General features: G+C 38.8%; 1 protein-coding gene across 1 annotated transcript in view; it reads right to left on the reverse strand.

Annotated features, from left to right (window-relative positions):
- The window catches only part of LOC102779778 (transmembrane protein 266-like), a 46,517-nt gene that overhangs the window by 20,169 nt on the left and 1,170 nt on the right, over positions 1-25,178 (reverse strand). Inside the window, exons 2-3 of the mRNA XM_006779868.2 lie at positions 24,651-24,788; positions 13,671-13,862 (exon numbers count right to left, since the gene is read on the reverse strand). Coding sequence (XP_006779931.1) covers positions 13,671-13,862; positions 24,651-24,664 — 206 coding nt within the window. The 5' untranslated portion in view covers positions 24,665-24,788. The remainder of the gene's footprint in view (positions 1-13,670; positions 13,863-24,650; positions 24,789-25,178) is intronic.

Raw genomic sequence — 25,178 nt, forward strand, 5'->3', positions numbered from 1 at the left:
AAATGACCAAGTCACCTTTACAAATACTGCCTTCTAATGAAGTCATTATCATTGTTTAAGAAAACTGCTTGTGCTGATCTCCAGTAAGCTGGCAAACAACACATTGTGTAGTCAGAGGGGAACCAAGCTAGCAAAATTGACGGATTTGAGTTTCTTCAGATAAGAAATCAAAGCTTGAAATATAAAGGAACATCAAAAAGAACTAGGCATACATTGAGGCTCATGGAAGAGTTAAATGAGAGGCTAGCTCCTTTTCTGATGGATAGCAGGCTAAAACTGAATCATTAAGCACAAATCTAAAGTTGCTCATGGAGCAAGATAAAATGTATTACTCCCATGGGCCATTAAGAGGCACTGGACAGTCATATTATATCTCAAACTCGAAGACAAGGATAAACCATGCACATATGTGCAATAAACATGAGAAGATTTACCCAACCAGGTGAAATTAATGGGTCATTTATTATAGTTTAGTATATATGCACAATTCCACACACACAAGCCCTAAATAGTCCCTGTAAACTCATGTGTTTATAGTGCCTCAAAAGATATTCAAGATCGAATCTATTATCTGAGGATATTAAAATGAGTCAACAAAGCAATAAATCTGAGGAACAATCTGTCCAAAATCAATAACATCCACCTGCTTTATACAGGATAAAGGACCACGCAAGTCGATAAAACACAACACAGATAAATAAGAGGTGAGAGTTCACAGGCGGTTTGAAGACTCATCCTTGATATGTATGACAAATAGGCTGAATTCAGCGACTGTGTGTGTCCTTAACTTCATGTCATGCCAAAACTAGCCCAGCCCAGAGGGGACGCAGTCAGACGCTGCTGGTGACACATGCAGTATATTAATGAGTCTTATTAAAGCAACAGAACAGTGGCAAATGTTGTTTCTCTGACCCCGTCGGCCCTGACAGTCTGACAGAACCACCTGGCCCAAATCAGTAGCAGACAAGCACATTTAGTGGACAAGGTCACCCCTCAAACCGGTTGTTTTCAGACTGGCTTTGGCTTTTTCACAACCTAATATTGATTTACCAAATAACAGTTATAGTGCCTTTGTAATTTTTTGTCAACTTGCACGACAGACTATTTGAACACAAGCACAAAGGTCTTTCTGCATTTCTGTCTCTCTACACTTCTGCTTTTATGTCTGCTATTATCTCGCTATTCCCTGCGCTCCTTCCCTTGGCTCTGCATCCCTTCTGATGCCAGTGCACGTTTAGCAGGTTGATATAGCTGTCAGTGTTCCCCTCTACTGGTGAGACGGAGAGGAGCTCGACAGGGAAATAGAGGAGGGAGATTAAATCAGGCAAAGTGATCAATACGAGCATGTCGAGTGAGCCACCAAACACTGGGACTGTCAGACTAACAGCACCTGATGGTCTCATCAGATAAAGTACTCCACTGCAGAGATGCTTCTTAGACGTTTACTCTTTGTACATATTAGAGTTCAAGTGCTATACTTCTGTGTCTCCTTATTTTATCCTTCCTTTCATTCTGCCATATTGGCAGACTATCAGCAATGGCAACACAATAAACTCAAGACTTTTTATTGTGCTTAAGGAAAGACGAGGCTTGATTGATGAACCGTTGTTGTTAATTTCTTTAAGGATGTATAAATATCTAAAATTATTATTTAGGAGATGTGAAGACTTAAATTAATAATTAATAATAATAGAACAAATTCTCCTTTTTTATTGGTTTGATCCATAATCATTGGATTTAAACATGGGATGAGAGCCAAGTTAATGTCAATTGTTCAAACTAGTTTACAGCTAATGTTGGTGTCACGTTATAGTGACCTGATGGACTGGACTGCATTTCCACGATGTAATAAATTCAGCTGAATCTTGGCAATGCATTAGTGATATCTGATGTAATGAATTGGGGCAAAACCTGCTGTAATTTTTATTTTTAGCCAAAACTACTAAAAAAAAAAATTCTTTGACTTGAGTTCTATTATTGGCTAGGTGCCCGAGGAGCTTTGAAAATAGCGATGACAGCTAATCCTGGGAAGAGAAGTGTGAGTGTGAATTTAGAAGTTAAGTGAGATCATCTCAACACTTATTTATATGGCAGTGCTATGCTAGAAATGTGACCCCGGTGGAACAAACACATTTATACCCATACAGAGACAGAGAACAAAAACTGCTGCTGTGATCATTTAATTTAGCATTTATTGTCTTGTTTGTTTCTTTGCTTAATGTTTATCATCCTGAGCCATTTTCATGCACATGCGCTGCTGCCCTGAGGTCCACATAGGTGCATGTGACAATACAAATGTCTGATGCAGGTGGTTTAATTTAGCATTTGAAGAATATTTTATTTATTTTACTAAATTTGCCAGTTCATACAAGACGACTGTAGTTCATTTCTGTAGGTTTTTTTTTTTTTATCATAATGTCAAGTAACAGCTACTGCAACAATGCAGAATCCTGGTTACAATTAATTCATTTAAAGAAGCATTGCATAAAATTTGCCACCAAAGGCTGGAAAGCAAGTCAAAGGCACATTTGCAATACTGTGCAGAAGTCTTGAGCCACTCATTCTTTTATATTTTTATTCAGAGGAGCCAGATTTTCTTGTAATTTATTTTTTATGGTAGTTTTCATGCTTTTCCAGCTCTTTAAACATTTTTCTTTGGACTTCAACTGCTTTTTTTACTCATTTTCATTCCAGTCCTCGTATCTGACCTTTTCCAATAAATATTTGGAACACCTGACACAAAGGATGAGCCATTGTTGTGTCTACATATAACAGACAACTTGCAAATTGCATCTTTTGGCAGTTTGTTACACATAGCCTATCATAAAACAAATAACTTGTTCCCATTTCTTTAGTTTCATAGACATATAAATATAATTTTCACAACAAAAAGGTGATTTACAAAGAGTTATTAGCCAAAAACTTGATATATCTTAGCATGGTGTACAGTATATCATTAAAACAATTGGAGGAAACTCTACAAGTGTAAGACAAAAGCACAGTTCGTTAGTACCAAACCAGAAACCGCTACAGAGTGTGATAAAGCATACTGTGAAAAGGCACTGCTAGAATTACATAATTTGATTTTAACAAAAAAGAAGACAAGGGATAAAAGCCTTATTCTGAAGTAATGATTATGTGCATCCCTTAAGCAAAGTCTCTACCCGCCAATGACAAATTTAGTCCCAGCTAATAAAAATGGTGAACCAGATAGGAAGCATGCAAACAGTCAGAGCTTGACAGCAGGCAAGCCTGGAAAAGAAGGCGTACCAGCTAAGCATAAAATATATGCTGAGTTTTCCCGATGCTGTCAGATTGCAGGTAATTAATTTTACATTTGAAAGTTTCCCCATTACCAATGCCTGTGCGCCATTCATCACAACACATCAGCAATGAGAAGGTAAGCCCCAAAACACCAGAAAAGCAATGACTCCTTTTTTTTTTCTTTGACTTTTGCAATCTAAAAGTAAATATAGCGACTGCATTTTTAGTACCACATTTACCTTCTTACATAAACAACATCGCCAGACAAGCAAATTATTTATACTAATCGTTCACTTATTTGCACAGCGACGGTAGAGGCAAAAGGATTCAAGTTTAAATGACTGCTGTCTAAATGGTGATCAAATTACGGCCAGTGTACACAAAAGCAAACCTGAAAATTTACAAATTTACAGACTAAAAGAAGAAGTGTGTGTTCTTATTAGGATAAGGATTTGTAATATTTTATACCAGTACAGGTGTTAATTTTCTTACAGTGAATCAGAGGCCATCTTTCAGTGTTGTGGAGCAATGCAAAGCTAATGTAATGTGTAGTGAAGCACATTACTTTCTCCACAGAGTTCTCAAGTAACATAAAGTATTACATGTTTTTAAAAGTAACAAATAATATGCAATACTTTACAGATTTTTAGTAATGACTGTGCAACTCTAATAGAAGCTAGGGACACAACCTCTGCATCAAAGGTCTGATATCATTCGTTGTTACAAAGTGAAGCCAACCTACAAAGAAAGACCTATAAGAGGCACAAAACAACTACAAAGCCGGAGACTGTAGGTTTTTTTTAGAACTGCCAGTAGCAGCTGTTTCTTAATTTAATTTTACATTCAAAAGTCTTAACTAGTGTCATTTATATTAAATTATATTAAATTATATTAAATTATTATTGCTAGGAACCAGGGCTTTATATTTCATTTCATATTTTCACTCACTACACATCTTTGAATCTGAGCCTGAGTCATACTTAGAATGCCACCATACTACTTTTATATGGTTATAGATGCATTTTATGCCATACTTCCCAGAGCTGCATAATTACAGCTCGAAAAAGCCTTTAAGCTTGATGCTAAAAGACATCACATAGATGTTATGCGTAGGCTACAAGAAAGATTTTAGATTACGCTAAACCTGCAGCAGCTAGAGGCTTAAGTTTACCGTGAGTAGTGCAAAACACAACGAACAAGGGCAACTGGTGTTCAGCTTCCCCCCTGAGTCCCGTGGGAGCGCTGAGGAAAGACTCATTTGTATGTTACAAGGGGACTGGAAGGTCAGTATGTGCGCGTGTGTGTCTCTGTGTGTGTGTATGCCTGCATTTGATGTATTCTGTATTCCGTGTGTATATCGCATACTGTATGTGTGCACTGATAAGGGTGCATGCACCCAATCACAGCAAGCTTTAATCAGTATAGTGTCACGACTGCAGATCGTTATGGATGTCAGTTCAGAATTGAGTAAATCTCAAACCATTTTGCTGCTTATTTAAGATGCAGGAAACAAAACCTGACAGGTTTTGACTTCATGGACAAGAAAGACTAATGAGACTGTGCATGGTGCTTTCAAAACAACACTTTCACATATCCCCGATAGCAGAGCTAAATGACCATGCACCTTAGGATGCAGCTGAGCAAAACACTCTAATAAATTGGCTTTTAAGGATCAATATTATTACACTTTACATCAGAAACTGAAATCTCCATGTGTTTCTTTAGATCTTAACATGTGCCGTGTCACTACTGCTTTAGTACAGAGGAAAAAACATACACAATACAATACTAATTCATAATAAAATATTTCAATTGTGTCTTAATTATTATGAGATAGATTAAAATAAGCACACTACTGTAGCTGGTTCAGCAGTCAACCCATATGCCAAAGGTTAGGAGCACACCTTATCTTTGATTTACTGTAAGCTTTCCTTACTATTCCCTCTTAAAAAAGGCTAAAATATACTTTAAAAAATGTTTTTTAAAAAGCCAGGTGTCAACATTTAAGAGATTTTTTTTAGATGACTTGAGCCCCACACATTGATTAGTGTGTATGTATGTATAGAAATATACTTTTAGACTGGACAAAGCCACTATAATATCAACACTTGGATAGAGAAGCCCTGTCATGATGTGTCGAACTTAGCATTTTGGTTGTTGTGATGTTTTGAACTCAAAACTGGTGAGAAAGGGGGCAGATCTGACTGAGATCTTTTTAAATCTAATGGGGACCATGACTTAAAAAATGAACATCATGCTGTAGTGAGTACAACTAAAAACTAACAAATTAGACCATAAACTAATCAGGAAAGCATTTAAGATCAAAATTTAAGTAAACTATCATTTCCCTAGCGACCACTTTTGTTATAGTAAATGAGTAAAACTCTTCAGCCAGCAAAACTTTCTGAGTATCAGTGTGTTTCATGCACAGTTATTAGCCAACCTTTGTTTTTAATGAACACAGATCACATATAATTATTTTGTTTTGGGGAGTAAGACATCGGTTTGTTAGATAAATTATGCTTTAAAAACACACAGAAATCTGCAACAAAACTTTCAAATTGGTCTCGACTTTTGCTCAGACACTTCAACTCTTCTCCCTTGTGCCATGTGCAATGTGAACATGGTTATATGTGGTGTATATGGCATGGCTTTCTACTAGAAACTGGTCATTTTGTGCATCAAAATTACCATTTTTTGTGACAAAAATATTGCATCTTATGGTAAATGGGCAGGCCAATTATTGTATGAAAACCAGTTTCAATAAAACAATGTACACATAGTGATTTAGTGTTAAATTAACTGCTTTGCAGGAAGAACAGTAATGGCAGGGTGGCAAACTACAGAATCTATCATCTATACAGTTATCGTTTCAAAATCTAAAAAATTTGGTTTATATTTCGGGCTATCCCTGGCAGTAAAGGTTCACCATGTTTATTTTTCCTCAAAAGTTATGGATAATTGTGATTTGGCAAACAGTGAACTCCTACACTATACAGGCCTACAGCTGTCCCATTGGCAGAGGAATTAAGAAGTCTGGGAGATAACGAGAAGGACGGTCACTCCCTGGTCGCCGTCTCAGACAACTTCCCGTTCTCTCTAATTAAATCAGGCCAAATTGGCTCGACCGGGTGAAAGCCTTCAGAGAATGCATTATTCCAAAAAGTAAGACTTCAATATTTAATCTTTGCTCTCTAACAAAGTTAAAGCAGGTTGAGTAAAAATAGTGTGCTATCAACAAAAATACTAACTAGCAGCACAGATGATCTCACACCTCCAAATTCAGGTTAACAAACGTCTTTCTTTTTTGACATATTCATGAAATCAAGATTGCTCTGAGAAGTTTTAACAAGAAAGCTTTAAAAGTCCCACTATTCAAAACAGTAACAGTTTAGTTCATGCCCACGTTTTAAAAAAGTCTAATCTCAGAACCAATTTGATGACAAAATCACACCAGAGTTGGTTGTGATTGTATAAAGAGGGAAGTGTTTATTTTCCTTCATCAACCACTTTCTAAGACTTGCAAATGAGCCAGTAGTTATTTCCAAAATAGAACATTTGGAACCCTGGCCTAAAGCTGTTGGGTGGTAAAGGGTAGGAGTCCTTGTTTTTTCCTTCCCCCCCACCCTTGCTCACTACAGATTTAGATGAACCATCTGGTGTTGGTACCTAACCCTGGACTCCTTGCACATTTGGACCAGCCGTATCAGCAACATATGCTTCTGTCTCCGTGTCTGGCAACCATGCGCCCATCACAACGATGGGAGGTGACATCATTCCACTGCTCAGGTGTGCACTTGTAATTGCAGTCCAGGAGCAGGGGCTGGACTGGTCTGGCAACTTGAATTTTAATATAATTTTACACTGCACTTTTTATCTAGATCCCTTGAGCTCAGACAATAATAAGATCAGCTAGTTCCCCTTATCCCTTAGCACAATGTCAGCATCATACCCCATACCATGACCAGCTTTTCATACCTTTTTATGTGCACATCAGACCTCGGAGGCTGGAAGTGATATAAGTTCAGGAACAGAGCAGGCTGAGCAGCTGCTGCAATTTTTTATTTTAGTTGAAGGTTAAATTTTATTCTATATAGTGTTTGCACTGTACGCAGAGTTCTAATCATCACGATAGGCTTTATCAAGCAGTTGGCTTACAATAGCTGGTCTACTTTCAGTCTGGCTGATTATAGGGATAGTCCACTTGGCTCAAAATGTGTTTTTCAAGTTTAAAATAAGAGACTTTTTAAGGAAATACGGTAAAGCTGGAAATTTTTTTAAAAATATGTAATTTTGTTAAGAAGTCATCATCATCATATTGTCATCATCAGTCTTATGTTCAGTTTAAACCAAAAACGGAGCCTTTGATTAACGCCATACCTGCAGATCTTCTTCTCTGTCGTTCTTTGTTACGCCCAAAAATCTTTTTCCGATGAAGTCGCACACTAGCAGCAGCCAACACAAATACAAGCTGAAATGCACCAAAAGAACCCTTCAACATAAAAAAAAAAAGTGAGCAAACAAACAAAAGCAGCTTGATGACTATGGGGAGAGTGGGCGGCCATGAAAGTGCTGAACACAAGCCCACGCCACCTTGGTCCTCCCAGCATTTTTCCTAGACAGGAAGATGGATGGGCCCAACTCTAATAATAACTACACTCCACTTACCATGGCGCCAAAACTGCTAACACTGCAACTGCCCCCTGATGCTAGCTAGAACAACCACCTCCCACAATGTCGCCCACTTCTCTCCTGATAGGAACATTCTGTTAGGCAACAGTACAGAAAGCTGGTGGTGGAAATCTCCAACCTGTCCACCTTTCTTCAACATCACCACCGAATGACAATCCTGGATGTTCCTGCAGGATTGTGAAGGGGCTTCTGTACTGGTGGTACAGCAATGCAAAAAAAGGGAGCTTTTTTGGCATTTAGTCTAGTTACAGTCGAGATTGGTATTCAGTATGGGAAGGTGTACTTTGTGTGAAATTCGGCAGAAAAAGATGAGACGGTGAATGTGAAAAGAAGCAAGAAGCTGAGGGAATAAGAGAAGAAGCAAGAATACAGAGAAACAATGGAAATATGTAAAAAGGTGGTGAAAGAGAGAGAAAGAAGAGCCTATCTAAATGTGCAGAAGCATCAATGAAGGAGCACTATTGTTCCTAATGAGGTGTGACAGCCCAGTATAAACTGGAATATGAAGTGAACCATGATTACAGAGGGTTAGATAACAACCACTACGCAATGCAGTGAGAAAGCTTTTCAGGCCTGGCCTTGTTTCCTTTCTGTTCTCAGTCTATGTATCCTCTACGTACTCTCCTTCTGTTCATGCATGCATATACATATGTATGTGTGTGTGTGTGTGTGTGTGTGTGTGTGTGTGTGTGTGTGTGTGTGCGCGTGTGTGTGTGTGTGTGTGTGTGTGTGTGTGTGTGTGTGTGTGTGTGTGTGTGTGTGTGTGTGTGTGTGTGTGTGTGTGTGTGTGTAAGGAAGAGAGAGGAAAAGTAAATAAATGAGCGGCGATCTGTGAGTGACTACTTTCCCACTGTGTGAAGTGAGGGCAGCACACTATACGAGAGAGATAGCAGTAAGGTCAGCTCCACCTTCACAATGCTAAAGGCTATGATATGCGAACATGCCTGACAGTAGGTGCTTCATCACACAGTGGCAGCTTGACACGGGAGCCTTTTCTCTTGATTAATCCCCTCTGCTTGCATCCTGCTATGAAACACGCTGCATCTTTATAGTATTGGCAAACCATAATAACACAAACTGCTTTTCATTTTGCAATTAATCTGCAAATCTGTGAGAGGAGGAAAAAAGAAAAACAGCTTGTGCCTTGTCTTCCACTCCCAACATATAAATGTGTGATTTATTTTCCATGCAGATTTTCATTTCAGGATCTCATCAACAAAAGTGATTAGTTCAATAACTTTAAAATATGCTGCAAGCTGGTACATTAAATTTACTGTAAACCGTGTCTTTAAAGAGAAAACATATCTGTTTTGAATTTGCATATTTTTCATTTACACCCACTTTCTCTCTGGAATGAGTAGACGAGAAAAGTTTAGCTGACAGCAACACATTCCCAAACTGCCACTGAAAATAACTTCAGCCCATCATCCAATGAACCATCACCTTGTTGATGAAACACCTCTACCATGCTTGTGACATTCTCACTTTCATGGGCGTGCACTCTCGTTTTGCCAAACATCGCTGCAGAGCATGCCTAAACATTTCCCGTGCACTGTTTTCTTCATGACGCTCTTTCACTCTCAGAAAGCCAATGAGCCATCTAATGCAGACTGAAAGTGGCGGGGTCTGCGGGGGTGTGGTGTCGGTGGCAATCGACTTTCCCAGGTAAAGTCAGCGGAGCAGCCAACAGATTTCTCTCCGACATACATTTTCATTTTGATGACTGTGGATTGCCATCGCGCTGCCGCTGTCTTGCCTCCTCTCAACTTCACTTCATCATTCCTCACGCCCATAAGAAAGGTTCATTTCCCCTGCCCCATTTCCCTAAAGGTGAGTTTACCCATCAGTCACTCTGGTAGATGCACTCCAGTGTTTCCCATTTGCATTCGGAAGGCGAAGACAGATACGGGCAGGATGGTGCGTACGCACTGTTACGACCCAACAAAGTCAACTCACTGGGAGGTGATGTGAAAGCGCTGATTTAAGAAAGCTGCCCACTGCCGCAGGAGAACATAGTAAAACATGATGATGGGGCATGGGGCGTGATGTTTGTGAATGTCATTTAAGGAGGGCTAATGGCTGCTGTCTCTTTGAAAGGTAGATCGATACGGTAATGAGGAGACGGAGGCACAGGCGTAATCACAGAAAGCCCAGCGGTGCTGAAACCCACAGAATAAAATAGATTCGGGTCTTGGAGGGCGTCAGGCTGAGTGACGCGTTCATTTGGACACACTTGCAACATCTTGCATTTTCTAATGGCCCTAATGTCAGTAGGCACTTTGTTTTTTTAAATATTTTACGATTTTCACGTCCAGTGCTTGCTTATGACCACTTCAGAGGGCTTTTGTTAAATCTCAGAATCTCATAGTTTAGAAAAAAAACTGTGATCTGACACGAGACCTATAAACAGCAAAGGTTTTAGAAATTTCTACACATTAGCCACAAAGGAGGAGATATGGGAACATCCTAACAAACCGGACAAACCAAAGGTTAGCGACAAGGACCGGTAACAGTGATTAATTTGAAAGATTAGTACATCGTTTAAGGTTTAGAGAAGATGCAAAGTACACGTTACTGAAGCTCATGCCTGGTGGATTTAAATGGAATTTCATTAAAGCTAAAAGAAAGAATGATGACTTTTACAACTCCCACTGGCAGCGTTTTTACAGGCAGACGTTTTACACTAATGGCTTGAATATGAAATAGTGACCCCATCACGCTAAGCTCGTTTTGAGTAAATTGAGCCCACTGGTAAAATAACCTTTAAAACGGTGTCTGCTAAATCTGTTGTTCTAGCCTCTTACAGCAGGGCTTCTTAAAGTTTTTCAGCATCTGGACCAGAAGGAGAAATTTAGTCTCATGCCCTCAAACCCAAGCTCATTTGGAGAGATTGCTGTTCTCATTTTTGTGATTACAACGGCAGGGACATGACCCATTTACCGGATAACTCTTGGTTTAAGAAATACCTTCCAGGTATATGTCACAGGTTGAGCTACAATAGGAAATGCTGCATTCATAATTCATATCTGTACACTAAAGTGTTTCCTAACAACACCAAATCCAGACACTGAGCTGGTGGTGTCACAGCACATTCACAACAAACACTGAAACATCTATCCATTAAGTATAGGGAAGGAAATGCATGGTACCAGTGACCCTGATCTGGAATAGGACACACAAGGACTGTACTGGTTGTAATACTGGCGCAGTGTGAGTGTCAGCACGGTGCGTCTGTGAAATCCATCTGTTTCTGGCCATGAGAGGCTAACTGAAGCGAACCAATGGAGTGAGACCTGATTTGGTGTCAAACGGAGTACTTGGATGAGGCAGCATGTATGGATATGTTGTGTGTGTTTGTGTATGTGTGCATGTTTTGGATCCTGTAGTACAGCTTATGGTGTTTATGTGCATCCTAGTGAGATCTCACGCTAAGAGCCAGGTTTGAGTCACAGTTGCTGGACAGAATGCAAAGACTGGACGGTGGGCAGATTTTGCATGGTGGAAAAAAACGGTTGTTAATGTTGTGACTAATCTCAAAGACAGCTGTGATCTGACCTCATATCCATATGTCAAACCTAAAATTTGCACAATCATGTGAAAGGATAAAATAACAAGGACTGTGATCAGCAGTTCACAAGTATCACACAATTACTGAGACAGAATTATTGTCTCGCTCACAGTAACTGAGATATGTTTAACATTTTACACTCTAGTACTTTATAATAAAGTAGTACTAGTACTACTACTATTACAAAGTGCTACTTCTAGTACTTTGTCTTGGAACAACTGTAGCCACATGATTTCCTTAAAGTATTCTGATTCTGATTAAACTTGAGTCCCATTTTCGTAAAGTTTACCTGAGAATCATGGAAAAGTCCAGGATTCCCAGTCATATGGAAAAGTATGAATAAAAGAAAAAAAACACAAGATAATAATGACTAGTTACTGTATAATATGGATACAAAGCACAAATCATTATGGAACAGCTTTTGATCATTTTCAGGATTTAAATTACTTAAACATCAAAGACTAAGGAAAACTCGGAAGCGTGGAGGCGTACGACCTTTAACTGCCAACTTTTGATCAACTGCGGACTCAATAAAGTAATTAAACGTGACAGCATGTATAGTTAGACAGTAAAAGAAATTAAGTGTGTGATACTATCGGCTTCTGGCTCATGCACTGTAAAATGTCACTTACAATAAAGGCTCCTATTGTCAGCAGGCAGGCGAGGAGGGCAGATATTTAGCCTGAAATGATGAATTGATCTCAGTTAACTTATGGACGCAGGACAACCCAGAGGTTGTCACTTAATGATAAATGGACGTAATACTGAGCAACGGGGACAGCAAGTCAAGGACTTGGGGCGGGAGACTTAACACATGATGGATGATAATCTTGCATACCATGTGGCATTTATGCAAGTGTGATGGGTCGTGTGCATGTGTGTGTTGGTGTGTAAGTCTACAAACAGTGGCTGCTGTTTTATGTAAACTTAAAATCTACATTGTTGGCTGCGATAACCGCAGACAGCAGTGGAAAGTGCCTGTTCCACAATGGCTATGTTAATGGTCTTAACACTGGAAGGTTGCATGCCTCTAAATATAAAATTTAGACACGTGCATACATGTACAGTACACATGAAATAAAAATATATAACAGCATAAGTGCATATAAATATAGGACTGCAAAATGTGCTAATACATACCTACTTTCTGTACCTAAACAGTATAGAAGAACTGGGATGTGGTATGAGGCATGCAGTGCTATGAAAAAGTATACCACATGATTCAGTAGCTTTTAGAACCACATTTAGCAGCAATAACGTGAAGTAATGGTTTTCTGTATGACTCTTCTTTAGAACATTGCTTCAGTTCATTCAGGTTTGTGCTCAGATCCCTTAAGGTCCCACCACAGCAGGACCACAGCAGTCTAGACCTCAAATAAGTGGAGGTCTGGACTTTCAGTGGGCCTTGATTTTGTTCTGTTTCAGCCATTATCATTGCATGACCCAATTTAGGCCAGGCTTTAGCTGTCAGACAGATGGCCTCACATTTGACTCAAGAATACTTTGGTAAACAGAGGAGTTCATGGCTGACTCAGTGACTGCAAGGTGCCCAGGTCCTGCGGCTGCAAAGAAAACCCAAATCATCTCCCCAGTACCACTGTGCTTGAGGTATGACGTATTTGTGTTGATATGCTGTGTTTGATTTTCACCAAAACTGATTCATGTTTATGCATTATGGCCAAATATTTTCACTTTGGTCATGTCTGTCCAAAGGACGTTGTTCCAGAAGTCTTGTGGTTTGTTCAGATGCATCCTTACAGACCTGAGATGTGGTGCCATGTTCTTTTTAGAGAGAAGAGGCTTCCTCCTGGGAACCCATCCAAACAAGCTACACTTGTTCAGTCTTTTTTCTTAATTTACTATCATGCTTCTTAAAGTTTACTGGCGATTTTTTTTTATTTCCATTGTATTAACATACACCTGCTGCTCTCAACTAGCAAACTGCCCAAACATCTGCTTTCACAGAGGTGGACACAATTGCTGATAATCAGTTAATCAAGCACATTTGATTAGCAGTACCTCGGTGAATCTTACCCTGTTAATTCCAATACAAGTAATAATGTTTCATGCAGTTTTTTATAGGACAGCAGAGAGTTTAGAGAAACAAATCTTACATATATACATATAAAACACAAGTTTCACTCACCCTTCCCTGTTTTCATCTTCATCTGCATTGGAGAGCAGCTGTGAGCCAGCCAGGGAGAGGTCCAGAGCTGCAAGGGGCAGATCTCTGTAGCCAAAACTCACCAGCTGGACTGGAGGAGCCAAGCACTGGTTCTCATCCTCCACCGGCTGGGAGATGATCTCCAAATCTGACAGACCTGCCTGCTCCACTTCGCTAGTTACATGCCAGCAACAACAAACAGACAAATGACATGCACACAGACAAGCACGCAGTGGAGGAAAACAGAAAAAGACAAGCATTATTTGAGAAATGATCACATTTTTCAGATACCTTTATCAAACTCATAATTTTATCATTGATGGCAAAGAAAAATTTACAGAGAAAATAGGCAAGGTTTGTTGAAGACCTATATGTATGTATCAAAAAAGTGGTGCAATTAAAATAATAATAATAATAATTATTATTATTATTATTATTATTATTATTATTGTTGTTGTTGTTGTTGTTGTTGTTGTTGTTGTTGTTGTTGTTGTTGTTGTTGTTATTATTATTGTTATTGTTATTATTAATATTAATATGCCCAGCAGCTTCACAAGGAAAACATTCTTATTTACTGTAATGGCATTAGGGAATAAGCATAGGGTTGGGGAGGTTTAACACCCACTCAGCACCAAAGAACGACTACAGTATGTACTCCACTGTTAAGGCGCAGCAGAGATACAGGTGCCCCTTGCTCTAAAAGATCACTGAAAGTTTGAGTGGCTGTCCTCAAACTGGCTTACTATATAATCTAAACAGCTGAACAGCATTTAAGTAATGAGCAGCTGGGCACTAAGAGATGAATACTGACTTTTGTACTTGTATTTGCTTTGTTGTTGTTTTTTATAGTGGTGCATGACTGAAACCATACAACTGCAAATGCTTGTCCCAGTTGAACTTTCAATTGCGCCCAGATTTACTTTGCACTTTAGTTTATTTTTAAATTTCAATAAGCACAACTGTTTTGAACATAGGCTACAGTTCTCCTTCTATCAGTAAAACTGTATTACCCAGATTACAGACATGTATAAATATTTTTATCACAAAATTGCTGAACAGACAACAATAACAGACAATTGGTGTGACAACTGAATAAACAATTACTATAAATGAAACTCCCCCCAAAAAAATAATCTTGAACACTTTCTAAGATATCTAAGTGCCACAGATTTTATCAGTCAGCAATAAGGGCTTTGAACAATTTGACATTCCTTGCAGCCTCCACAGGTTTCATTTCAGCACCCGCATCAACCTGGAGTCTTAATATCTGAACACATCTTGGGTGTTCGGTTTAAGGCCAGCAGCATGCAGCCCAGCGTGCCCACAAGCCCCAGTTGTGTAAAAGCTGGGCCATCTCAGCAGAGCGTGTAGGTGAAAACAAACGCTGAGTGCAGCTGCAGACTGACTGTGTGTGCCCTGTGGTGTGTATTTTTAGACCAGAGCAGATGCTGGTGTATCATGTCTGCTGTGACGTCACTGCCTCTCTCTTTGTCAGCTGAGTGGATCCCCACTCTCCTTCAAACGTCAAAGGAAGTCAGAAAAAAAAAGGTGAAAGGCAAGGGGGAAATAGAGGAGTGGTGTGAGTGTAAAGAAACCAGGGGTTATTAAAAAAAAAAGCTCAATTACGGCCGGAACCAGACAGGCGCAAGAAAAAGTGACAAATGAGGAGAGAAGACTAAAAAGGCTCCGGAGGAGGACTAGAAGTGTCGAAGCAGATGCAACACAAAAGTAAAAGTGATAAAAAGGAAGAGAGGTAGAGAGAAAGGGGTCAGGAAGGAGACGCGGGGAAGGAAGCCTGACAACAGAAAGGGCAAAGTGAAAAAGGAAATGGTAATGTAGAGCTGATAAGTTGATGAGGAAAAGAAACAATGTGGTAAAAGTAAAGGCCCCTGTGCTCTATTTCACCAAGGAAGAGAAATGAGGACAGAGCAGGAACAAACTGAGGGAAAATGACATCCATCTTTTTAGGCTCTCAAGCTGGTAGCGACGTGAGAAATTTGGCCACTAAGCACAGGACCGACACTGAATTCTCAAAATTTTGCTGCAGAAGCACGTGATACTAACAAACATAAACCATCGTATGTCATGGTCGCACAATATTTCCGCCTACTCTCTATTTACATCACGGCTGGGGCACTCAAAAAAAATTAATTGTTGATAATGGTTGTGTGGCCTGGACTCGGATTTCATACTGTAGAGACTCACAGTTCCTTTTAAAACACTTTACAAAGTAGTACAAGAGACTTAAAAAGTCCACAAAGTAGATAATAAGTGGTGTTGTAAAGTGGTTAAGCAGAGAACAGTGCATGAACACAAATCTTTATTTTATTCTTTTATTTATTGGTGGGAGCGGTGTAAAACAGAGAGGGGAGAGCTGCAGGAGGATGGTTTTATATTTTTTAATTGTCTGTTTTTTTCTACCTAGATTTTTTACTACTGAATCATACTGGCAGCACTGTTAATAGTTAATCAGGCAAGCTATGACATCATTGACCTCTGTTTTTGTCAGTTGCAAATTTTAAAATAAGAAGTTCAAGATTTGCGGCGTGAACTGGGTCAATTTAGTTAACAACTTCAATCAAATGTCCTGCTCCTTTTTTTTTTTAACATAAGCCGTGGCTTTTGTTAAGTGTATTTTTAGTCAGATAATACATGGAAGTTTTTCAGAAGAAAACTTGAAACTTTCTTGCATCTTTCTAAGCCTGGGTTCTCAGTGGCAGTCTGTGGTAACATGTTGTGTGGCCTGCAAGCACGACAAGGAAAGACTCCACCACTGTGTATTTAATTCATTCAACAGTCATGTCATATTATAACAGCACAGAATGAAGCCAACTGATCATGTTTCTTCAGTATTAACACTTCTGTTCACGCCATCATTGCAGACTCAACAGTGCCAACATACACAAATACAGCTGGAGTCAGAAAAAAAACAGCCACCCAACTAAAGGCTGAAAAACCACAATGTAGCACAACAATTACACCTGCCAACATAAACCACCATTGTATAAACAGGAACATTACAAACACTAACTAAAAGTGACTGATGCATTTTTTTTTCTGCCTCTCTGTGTTATGTGACTCAGTGGCTCCGTAGTGTAGTGGTTTACATATTTGACAAACAAGTGAAAGGTCTTTGGTTTGATTCCAGGACGATCCACAAATCACTTTAGGTTTCGATCAGAGAAAGAAATCTGGCATAAAACATTTGCCAAATCTAACATGAGGCTGTGGCTGCTGTGGCAACCCCTTGTGAGAGGGCAGCAGCCCAAAATAGCTCTCTCTAAACTGCCATTCAGCACCCAAAACCATGCTCTAAATCAACTTTTCAATCAGTTTCCTGTATTTGAAGTTCTATTCGTGTGTATGGGGGAGAGAAGGAACTGCAAGAAATGAACTTGATAAGTTCATTTCTTAAGTCTGCAAAAGAACAAATCTGTCCACTTGTTTCCCCGTGGATAAGCATACATGGGTAGTTGGTAATAAATCTCTGGCTGTCGAGTTAGTAGCTTATCAGCATTCTTTAGGGCCTTCCGCATATCTGCATAAGACCAACACCATCATTAATCAATGCTAGCATAATACACCAAAGCTAATTATTAGAGAACTACTTTAATGTAGTTTTAAACAATAGCTCTTTGCTGTAAGGTTTGGTGAAGACATATACATTTCCTACATACTGAAAGGTATGCAGATGTAATGCCCAAACCCACTTTCTGATTTATAAAAAATAATATTAAATAGGGTTATATTTGTATCACCAGTACAAATCCAACTGGATTACAGTGCTACACCAAGCTGTTATCAATTTGTTGCTTCTTAAATTATGTAACTGTAACATGAAGAAGCAACAAACTGGAGTGTTTTTTGACACATAAACGTAACAAGAGAGTAACGAGAACATTTGAAAACTCAACCACTCACACAGAAGTTGAATGAGTTACATTTCTCGTCAGGAGGTTATTCTACAAGGATTATTTATGGGGGATGTGATCAGTGACCCCAAAACGCTTTGTCTGTGTAAACTGAGGTTCTGGGAAAGACAGAAATAGACACCAGTCACGCGGAATAGATCACGATGTGTTTTTTCCGCAAGGCCGGAATATAAATTACTTAAGGAATAAGTGAATCTTTGAATGTCCTTTTTTTTCATTTAATCAAACCAAATTAGAGGAGAGAACAAAGAACAAAAACTTTTGCCAAATTCTTTTGATGTAGGCAGGAAGTCAGTAAACCACAACCAGATGAATTTTCCAAGCAGCTGTTCAAGCAGAAGTAGTTTGTTTGACTGATGAGAAGTTACAACCAGGAGCTGATAGCCACCAGAATAATGCACAGACATGTTTTTATGTTGATACTGATATAAATAATGGTGAAGCCTTCTTTAATAAAAATAAATAAATAAATAAATAAAGACCAGAGTTTCTGGGAGTTTCTGAGAACGGTGTCTATGGTTTTTCATTATTAAAAGGCTTCACTTTCTAGAAGTGTTATTGCCGTCTAGTCTCAAAGCAGCTGTCCTCATCCCAATTTGAAGGGATGATTTCCCTTGGCAAGAGGGCCTTGCATTACTTTGACGATATTTATTCTTTATAGTTGTGAATATATGGACTAGAGGTTATTCTGTTATTTTGTTGACTCATGTTCAATAATGCAATATGTTTTATATGAGGGAAATATATGGATATTACATCATTAAATATGAATAACAGACAACAGCTCTTTCTACCCTGTTCATAACATGGCATGACTTTGCTAAAGAAAAGGTACAGTACATACGTGTAGGGACATAAAATAATGAACAACTTAAAGGAATAACTGTGAAGCAGCAGATGCGTTAAGATCTGAACATTCATTAAGTTTTGAAAATGGAGAGTAGTTTTCCAAAAGTTGAAAAAAAGCACAAATATCTATAATCATTCATAATCCATATCCATAATTGTAAACCTGGGAGAAGTTAGCAGATGTTTGCCTGAAGACCAGAGATTACACGTTGGGTTTTGGGTGTTTTGTTTTTTTTAAAGGAGAACATTTGTAATGCAACATCATCGTTACTGCTCTGTGACCAGTGTTGCACTAAACCCCAAAGAGATGCATGGGGGGGGTTATCTTCCACTATAGCACATGAGATGCAGTATACTGCTGTACTGTAAAAATGTATATGCCTCAGTGACAAAATCCTGCAGGAATATTTTACTTTGAGGCTGGATATGTTCAATATGATACCGTAGTGCAGTGGTCCCCAACCCCCGGGCCTCGGACCGGTACCGGTCCGTGAGTCGTTTGGTACCGGGCCGAGTTGAGGTGTGAAATGTATAGTTTTGAGGGTTTTTATCGGTTTTCAGCGTTATTTTGTTATCGTTTTTATCGTTTACTCGGTTTTCCTTGGTCTTTTCACGTGTGTTATGAATAAATTTTCTTTTTTTCGGTACCGGTACTAGTTTTATTTTGTTGTATTTATCCGCGGCACCTTAAAGGCCGGTCCATGAAAATATTGTCGGGCATAAACCGGTCCGTGGCGCAAAAAAGGTTGGGGACCGCTGCCGTAGTGTGTAGGTCTGATAGTTGTTTTCTCCACTCTTTTCCTGCAAACAACATCTCATCCATACCACCTCTCATCCACAGTACAGCAGCAGGTTTGGCTGTTTTCCCAAACAATCAGGACCATACACATAACTACTCATGACAGACACAAGCTGTCCAGAGCCTAGCGGCCCATGTGTCTAGTGCTCTGCCTGGCTGGCAGTCAAGATATCAGGAAAAGGTGCTGACCCAGGCTATGGATTTCCACAATGTTCAGCAATTTTCATATCTAAGGGAAAGGGTTTTATCGTGAATTTTAAGATTTTTTTTGAGAAATCTTTTCATCTTACTTTTTCCTGCTTTACTCTGTGAAACTTAAAACATTCCTGTGCATGTCATCTATTATAGTGTATGCCAATTTTATTATATTTATCTGGACTGTAAGAGTGAAAAAGTGGACCAATTAAGTTTACATCATAGACTTTTAACAGCTTTAATAATTACACATATTACTTAAAGAATTTATTTATCTCCATGCGTAAAATGTCGCTTTGCTGCAGCTTTATTATAATTGTTTAATATTAAAGATGGTAATGTCTTCAGTGTATTAACATGAAATCCAATGAACCCGAAAACCTAAAAGGCAAATATACCTCTGTTTCTATCCAAGTGCAAAAAATAAAAAAAATTCTGCTGTCTTTAATACAAATACTGACCTTTCCAGATAACCATGACGCTCTTATCTAACAGAAAGGGGCAATTGCAAAATTCTGAAATTATTTCATGGAAAGACTAACAAGACTGCAAACTGCAGAAGAGTACCCACAGGAAAGGAGTGATATTCAGGGGAGCAGGTCTCCCTGAGGGTGGCAGATAAAATTAAATAGTGGATTGTGGTGTTGTGGGCCAGGTATGAAAGGTCATTGTGTGACAAAAGCTGCTCAAGGGATTACACTGAGCAAAACATAAGGTCATGTTAAGTAACTGTGGGCCGGCGGCACCGAAGAGTGTTGTTCCTCAAACATGTGAAAGCGTCTCACTCATGAGCCTCAGTTTGCTCATTAGCAAATGTTAGCATTTTATTACACCAAACTAAGATGCCATGTTAGCATTGTGAGCATATAATAACATACAGAAGTCAGCATTTAGCTCAAAGCATTAACTGAAGCGCTAATGCAGCTGTAGATAAATTGCTCTTGTTGAAATATCTTTGTCCCGTTCCTCAAGAGCTTCCCTTCCATAAAAGTTTTGAAAAATTAACAGATAAATAGACTCAATTTGATTTATAGAAGATGGGACACCTCTGGGCTTGAGGGACTTTGGGGTTTCTCTGCAAAAAAAAAAGCATTAAAATGTATGGAAGCCTACACTTAGAATCAATTTGACTTTAAACTCGCTTCATAATTGCATTTACATTTTGCAACTTCAATAAATCATAAAGTCCAACTACAAACTCTGAATTATAAGAAATACAATCTACTCTGTTCTGAAAAACCACCGCTACATTAGCAGTGATAAAGTGTTGTGGTGTTATTGGATTCGACATGTGCACAGGTAGTATGTAGTACGGAGAAAAATGTTGCCATAAAAATGGGAATTTGTGAAATATATGTCCAACATTGCTGTGCTTTACTGTGTTGATATACAGTGTAAACATACGCATCTATCAGTAAAATGAAACATAAAAACTGTAAGCCATCATTTCAGCGCAAACATTACATCAAGCACAGGTGCTACGCTGCCTATCACCTCCCCTCCAAAGGCCCAGTGGCAGCTTTGCAAATACACAGTCTGGGGGTGTAGAGAAAATATATAAACATCCAGGCGCATTTTATACAGAACCACACTCCACTCAGTTTATGGCCTCGGTAGACTACAAGATCAACACACACATGTTAGACTGGGTTGTTTGAGGCCAACGCCTGAGGGTCTAAAATACTCCCAAACTTGGCCAGAACACTGAAGAAAAAGCAGATGTTCACTGCTCTCACCAGCTGCTGTGGAGAACTTTGGAGAAGCTGGCCATCATTGTGTATTAGTGTTACAGACTCATCATCTCACATGAGTCTGGAACAGCCAGCTGTAGAGTATTTCACAAGTTATATCCTCTAGTAAGACACAATACTTGAACCATATATATGTCTACATAAAATATATTCCATACTAAATACAACATAATATAGGCTTTTGCTTCCAAGACAGCAAAAGTCTAATGATGATTTTTAATGTTGACTCACAGACAAAGTAATACGCATAAGGAAAAAGAAAGACAGAATTTATGATTCTGGCATCCATCAAGCCTTTCCAAAACAACAATGCCAACAGCCACCAGTCTTTTCAAAGCAGCAACTTTGCTAACAAATCTTGGTGTTTAACAAAACCTCGAGCTTGTAGTACCTGTCACTTCTGCAGAATTTACAAACTGCCTTGGGTAATTTCCTAGAAAACCCAATTCAACTTCCAGAAAAACTTGCATAATTTCATGCCAGTGGATATTAATGAAGTCTGCCAGGCACATTAGCTCATTAATAATATTGCAGATTAACCTATGATGAATTGGAAGACTGCACAATGGACTGTTCTGGCCCTGCTGTGACCAGTCTCTTATCTGACCTTTACAGATACAAGCAGCAGAAGACACGGGAGACACAGAGACCCTTGTGGGGCAGGACTAAGACAGCAGATGTCTCCCTCATAATGGAGAGGTCCATGGACCTTTTTACACTGTGTCAGTATCCAATAATAGATTATTTTAATTTCTACAGACGCTTGAAGGAAAATTGGTCTTGAAAGCTTTAAAGGCTGGAAACACAGAGTTCTGTAGACTCGTAAAGCTGATTTTAACAGTGGTTTCTTCTGCACTGCCAAACGTAAGAGAAATCATAGGAGTGCATTTGAGGTGTCGCCTGTACATGAAGTATAGCTAAAACAGAAGAAACAGTTATGTCTTTTTATTGTGTTGTATTTAAATTGCAAGGGGTGAACCATATTTACAGGAACAATTAATGCACCATGTGAATGGAGATTCCATGACCCAGATTTGTTATTGTGCATAGGTGCATATAACATCAGTATAGTAGAATGAAAGGATTATAAGGTCAAAGACAGCATTTCTTCCAATAGCCCAGAAAGATATGATGAGCATATAAACTCCCACCCTCCAAACTAAAAAAGAAAAACTGTACAGCCTCTCCAACCTCCCACTAGCACTGCATTAACATCAGTGTAAACAGCAATGGGGTGAGAAAGATGAATGGTCCCGTCGAGCTTCAAGGAACCCTCAAAGTTCCAAAAGGGAAAATCTAAACTAAAATGTAGTTTACTGTATAAATTATTTCCACAAAGTGAGACTCTGTGAACATGAGCACATCTTTCTCTAAAGCTTCAGTCAAGCTACAAACCTCGAGCATTGTTAGGTGAGAAAATATGGAACTGCAGCAAAAATAAAGCTGTGTGTGGAAAGTAAGTAACTAGATTACACTTTTAGCTTCAATTCAAGGGGCTTAAGAAAGAAATACAGCAAGTCTTTAGAAATTATGGAACTTTTTGTATATTTATGTACATATTTTTTAGACAAACTAACCTAATTTTAATATTTAGGATTGTTTCTACACTTGGATTAAAAGAAAGTTAATGACTGCCTGAGGAAAGAACACATGGACACCACCAGATCTCCTCCATTAGGATGACGCAGCCACCTTCAGTTGCTGCTTGTTTGTGGGTCTTTCTGTTCTCTGCTTTGTATTTAATAACGAAAAAGCTACCTTCTTGGATTGAGATTAGGTGACTGACTTTGACATTAAAGAATAGCCCATTTCTTTGCCTTAAGAACCCCTTGAGTTGCTTTTGCAGTATCCTTTGGGTCATTATATAGCTGCACTGCAAAGTGGCATCCCATCAGTCCAATCAAGCCTAATTTGGCTGAATCTGAGCAGAGAGTATAGCCTATACACTTCAGAATACATCCTGTTCCTTCTATCCTAAGTCATAACATCAGTAAACAATAGTGACCCTGATCCACTGGCAGCCATACAAGCCTATGCTATAACATTGCCTCCACCATATGTGACAGATGATGTGGTATGCTCTGGATCATGAGCTGTCTCTCTCCTTCTCCGTGCTTTTCTCGGTGTATGTTTTTGGTTTTTATCGGGTTTACTTTTTTATATATGAATTTGTGTATTTTATAATTATTATGACTTGCTTTAAATTTCGCTTTAACTTAAACCAAATTGTTATGTGCTAATGTAGAATCAGCCTTGCAAATTTGCCTGAAACATAAATGTAAATAAATCCGGTGACATCTCATCTTAAAAAACCAAGATGAGGTGGTGAATAGTGCAGAAGTGGATGGATGTTAAGAGCAATAATATTACGTCGTGCCTATAATATACTGCGTAATCATTAGTTTCGAGTGCAAATGTGGGCCACAGTCATCTGTTTTAGGATGCGTTTCACCTTAAACACAACATGAGACAGCACTGCTACTGAGAGCTGCTGAGCTGTGCTTCATATGGGACCATCAGCAGAACCGGTTCTCTCAAAAAAGCGCAAATGTAGCAAAGCTTTAGAGCTATTCATCTAGGTCAAGAGAATAAATGCAGTTGGTTACAATGAAACAAATTACAGAGTCATACTACCAGCAGAATCATGAAGTGACACAGAATAATAATTTTCAGCATTCTCCCATATCTCTTACTTTGCCTTCACACATTCAAAACATACACACAGGCTACAGCATGTTCCCTCAGTAATGCATCAGCTGTTCTTAGTACACAGGTTGGAGAGGGAAGATTAAAAAGGGAAAGCTTGGAGAAAACTGGGGGTGGAGATGTATGATGAAAGAATTGTGGTCATTTGTAATGGTCACGGGGCACAATAAAGAATATAGCGGATGTTGCTCCACAGAAGATATTAACATAGTGACCTGCGTTTACGGTTGTAGAACAGACGCTCCATAGTCAGCATTGTGCAGGTGTGTTTGCATGAATCTGCATTTCAGCATGTGCCTGTGCATTCAGAGTGAGGAGGGTCAGAGATACCTCAACGGGCGCAGTGTCTGAGTGAATAAAGATCATTATTGTAGAAATGGAGATGGAAAACCGGGAAATGGCAAAAGAGGAGAGATATAGAAAATAGAGGAAAGATGAGAAAATCTAAAGAAAAAAAAAAAAAAAAAGATGGGCACACTGGAAAAACAAGAAGAAAAAGGAAGAGTGATAAAAAAAAAAAAAAAGTCTTATGTCCAGCTGACACAGTGTAGCGTTTATGTGATTATTTTCTGTCATTTAATGACACTTTGATTGGGGTTTTTTCTAAGACAGGAAATGAGTAGGAGTTCAGTTTTTTTTTTTTTTGGTATACCAGTTTGCAAATTTAACAGATAATGAGGAAAAAATAAAAATCAATCAGTGGTCAAAATTGTGTGTACGCTGTACTTACTCAGAATTAGCCATGATCCTGGGTGATGGAGGAGATAGAGATGTGGTGGAGGTTGTCAAAAGGTTTCCACTCACTTCTGTCTGTTTTAGTGCTGCAGGTCAGCTTCCCACCTGAGAGATGCTGCTTTCATGCTGAACCCTGAGAAGAATACATTCATTACAGTACAGTACATAAAGTATACAAGTATCCTTTTTAACAACTTATGTATATAAGTGTAAATGTAGGTAAAATCAGCCACACCTCTAATTTCAAAATTGTGCACGCACACTGTTAAACACTCTAATAATGCCTGTTTTAACACTTTCACAATTTTAGTGCACTAATTTATTTACAGTTTACTTACTCTAAATTGTCGTCTTTCTTTAATGCCTTGGAAAAATTTGAAATTTGGCAGCTTGCTTCCAACACATAACTCGTGGACAACACATTTTATTATAGTGATCTGACATTTGATAGTGTATCAAACTGACTTTCCAAATTAAGCTTCTTCGCAACATGGTGATAAATATCTGTTGTGCAAGCCCTGCA

This window comes from Neolamprologus brichardi, chromosome 1, assembly GCF_056152115.1.
Source record: "Neolamprologus brichardi isolate AB-2024 chromosome 1, ASM5615211v1, whole genome shotgun sequence".
Taxonomy (NCBI): Eukaryota; Metazoa; Chordata; class Actinopteri; order Cichliformes; family Cichlidae; genus Neolamprologus; species Neolamprologus brichardi.